Source organism: Rhagoletis zephyria, unplaced genomic scaffold, assembly GCF_001687245.7.
Source record: "Rhagoletis zephyria isolate East Lansing unplaced genomic scaffold, Rhagoletis_zephyria_1.1 Rzeph_scaffold_00298, whole genome shotgun sequence".
NCBI lineage: Eukaryota > Metazoa > Arthropoda > Insecta > Diptera > Tephritidae > Rhagoletis > Rhagoletis zephyria.
The window spans coordinates 279,195-282,665 of record NW_016157382.1 but is presented as its reverse complement, the minus strand read 5'-3'; the positions used below and the strand labels follow the sequence as shown (position 1 = coordinate 282,665).

General features: G+C 33.2%; 1 protein-coding gene across 1 annotated transcript; it reads left to right on the top strand.

Annotated features, from left to right (window-relative positions):
* The first annotated feature begins 879 nt into the window (after positions 1–879).
* LOC108358815 (uncharacterized) lies at positions 880–2,045 on the top strand. The gene is made up of 5 exons (XM_017610307.1): positions 880–970; positions 1,175–1,258; positions 1,341–1,627; positions 1,704–1,863; positions 1,921–2,045. The coding sequence occupies exons 1-5, from the start codon at positions 943–945 to the stop codon at positions 2,043–2,045; spliced, it is 684 nt and encodes a 227-aa protein (XP_017465796.1). The 5' UTR covers positions 880–942.
* Positions 2,046–3,471: the final 1,426 nt, after the last annotated feature.

Below are 3,471 nucleotides of genomic sequence, written 5' to 3'. Positions count from 1 at the left end.
TTACATGCATATTATTTGCCTTGGGGTCACAAAAACTCTTTTGAAAGCTTGGACACAGAAAAAGGGAGAAGATTTCTCTTTTACTTCCGGCCAAATCGCTACTTTATCTACACAACTAGAGAAGATAAAATTGCATATTCCTCGCGAGTTTTCGAGAAAACCACGATCATTGGATGATCTTGATCGATGGAAAGCAACTGAGTTCCGTCAGTTTTTGATATATTATTGTTTTTTTCACAAGAAAGACTATTACATTTTTTTAAATTAGCAATTGCAACCAAGAATATTATTAGAGGAAAAAAATTGCCGAGTAAATAATGAATATGCACGAAACTTGCTTCGTAATTTTATTATCGATGTTCCTTCCTTGTATAGCCTATCATTTTTAACGTGCAATTTTCATTATCTGTTGCATATCCACGAAGACGCGAAAGCTTATGGATCATTGGAAAGCATAAGCGCTTTCAGATTCGAAAATCACCTGCAACAGATTAAAAAGCGAGTAAGGAAATCAAAAAATGTCTCTGCGCAGCTTTATAATAGAGAAGTAGAAAAAAGTATTTCGTTAAAGCAACGGGACCAATCAACGGGCATATTTTGTAGCCAAAAAAGGACAACCGAAGGTTGTTATTCTTATGTAAAGACTTCTAAATGTTACTTTTCCATTGAGGACAAGGTTAGTTTTTGCTTTGTGGGCGATAAAGTTGTGAAAATTAAAAATATAACAAATATTGATAATATACCTTACTTTGAAGGAAATATAATAAAAAACCTGAAACCACTTTTTTTGCAACCTATAAACTCCGTAAACTTAGACATTTATGCTGCTAATGAAATCAGTTTAGGTATTGAAATAAAATTTTCTCTAAAAGAAATTCAAAAGAAGGCAATTGTTTGCTGAACTCCTAAAGACTCTATTGCTGTATTACCATTTATATTATAATGGCATTATACAATTTTTCAAAAACAGGTAATAATGAAAAGTGTATACATTGAGCCGTATGCATAAAAAAAGCAAATGCTTTTTTTAAGTTACAAACCTTTTACTCCATTTGTTCAAATAAATTTTAGTGAAAGGTATGATATTTTAAGAAAAAACAATTGCTTAGTTTTTATGCATACGACCCATTAAGATATATTTAAGAGTGTATTGAAACATTTTTATTTTTAGCAGAGAGTTTGATCCCACATTCATATGGAAATCACCAGCAAAGTAATGATGAAGTCCAGTACATAAACTTAAGTAATGCACGTCAAGGTAGGTTCACTTCATATTCAGAGTACATACAGAAAAATTGCAGTTTAGAATTCCTCTGAATAAAAATTTATTATTGATTTAGAAATGCAACCATCACAAGTAGATGAGCCGCGAACAATCCCTGAAATTTTAGAAGAATTGCGTTCATTGAAAGCACAAACTAATAATAATCAGGAGGCAAATCAGAAACTTGTTCAAAGATTGACGGAGGAGGTAATAACTCTTCAAACAGAGATTAGAGAACTAAAGAAGCTACATTCGGTGGAAAGTGATGTTATACTTTTGCCGTCTCAGCCGTTTATTTCACTTGCCTGTTTTGAAGAATTTGACTCAAAACTTTTAGCTAATGAAGAAATACGAGTTGCATTCGTGAGTTCAATTTATGATTGGCGGGTGATTTAAAAAATATTTTCGTTTATTAAATCCTGTTTCTTGCAACATACAGAAAGAAGCGATCCAAAAAGTAGGAGGAAATAGTGCACCTTGCTTTCTCAAAATGGCCATTAAGAGTATAATTGCAGATGAACTTGCTGTGGGGATGACTTGGCGCGGTACGGCAGAAAAGCCCAGCTTCCAAAAATTTGCCACTTTTCAGTTTATAAAAGGTTCGTCTTTTTGTCGAAATAATTTTTAAACAAATTAGTGACATTTTTTTTCAACAGATATTTGCCATATTAAATTTAGCAACCTTACAGACCTGGAAATAAATAAAATTTGTCAGCAACGTTTTCTCCATGCAAGAGATAGGATATGCAAAAGGCAAAAAAGAATGACAACAAATAAGTAAACTATAATAAGTTTTTGTTATTTCTAAAAAACTTTGAATTAATTTTTTAATTTACTAAACATTTAACTAAATAACGTTTTTAACTTTGAATTTAAATAATGTTTTTATCGTGGTTGAATAAAAATGAAAAAATAAAAACAAACAAAATCCCTAAGGATTTTCAAGTTTGCAATTACATTTGCATAGATAAGTCGCCACGATGAGAGTGTAATTGCAAGCTAGACTCCTTTCTATTTTCAAATTTAATTTTATCCAAAACTTTTCCTCTATGAGTATCTCTTTCGACAGTTCTCATCTTATCGCCCCAGAAACTTCCTTTCTTATCGAAATAGTTCCTAATGTCAGTATCGCTTTCGCATCATAATGACGTAACGCTTTGGTGGAACAGTTCTTCCCGAAAGCGGATAAGAATTGGAAAAAGTAGCGATATCACCGGCGATGAGTTTCACAGAAATGTCGTATCGAACTAGTTACTTCAGCGATAGAAAATGCTGGCAGGGTTAAAGCCTGATATACAGTTCAATGTGAGCGTGAGCGTGAGCTTTTTATTTTGACCAATATCTTCGTTATTACTCAACTTTTTATATATAGTTGAGACATGAAAAGATAGAGAATTTAAATATCTTTCAGAATTATAGAATAAAAACTAATTTAAAATGCATAATATGCCTTTTTTCGAGCTCACACTCAACTGTGTGCGTACGCAAAGCATTCGCATGTGAACGGCAAGTTTTGACAGATGTGTGTGAGCGTCCATAAGAATACAAATGGAATTCTTTGCCTTTGCGAAAGTTCACGCTCGCATTGAACTTTATATCAAGCTTAAAAGAGCTTTGCCCGCGGCCAAGGCAGTGCCCGTCAGTGATCGGACTACTACCACATTGTGATAGATCTGCCACTTTTTTGAGCATCTACCACATCTACCACACAAGGTTTGAAATCTACCACATATTCGCGTTTTTGAGTAGTTTTATTTTTGCTCGACATAATTTTCTTAATTTTAAAAATGTGGTTTAAACATAGTTTAAACACCCGAGCTGGCTGGTTTAAACTAAGATTAGCCAATGAAATGTCAGCCATCTGATCAATTTAAACGCGAAAACGAATGAAAAGGCTGTTTGTTTAAAATATGTAGGTATATAATGGCGGGTAAATTTGTATGGGAGATTTTTTCGACTATGCACGTATTGCACATAGGTACATATGTGTAATTCTAAGCAACTTTGCCGAAGAAACCTTGGCTCTAAAATCAATTTGAAATTTGCCAAATTGCGAAAATAGGTTTCTTAGCACCTTGCTGAAGTATCGTAAAAAATTGCATAAATTTTGTACAAAAACATGCAGTAGGGTGTTTTTTGTATGAGGAATCCATTTCTGCACTTCTCTTTTTCTTAAAACTTCCGCCAGAGGGCACAACAGTAAAAAT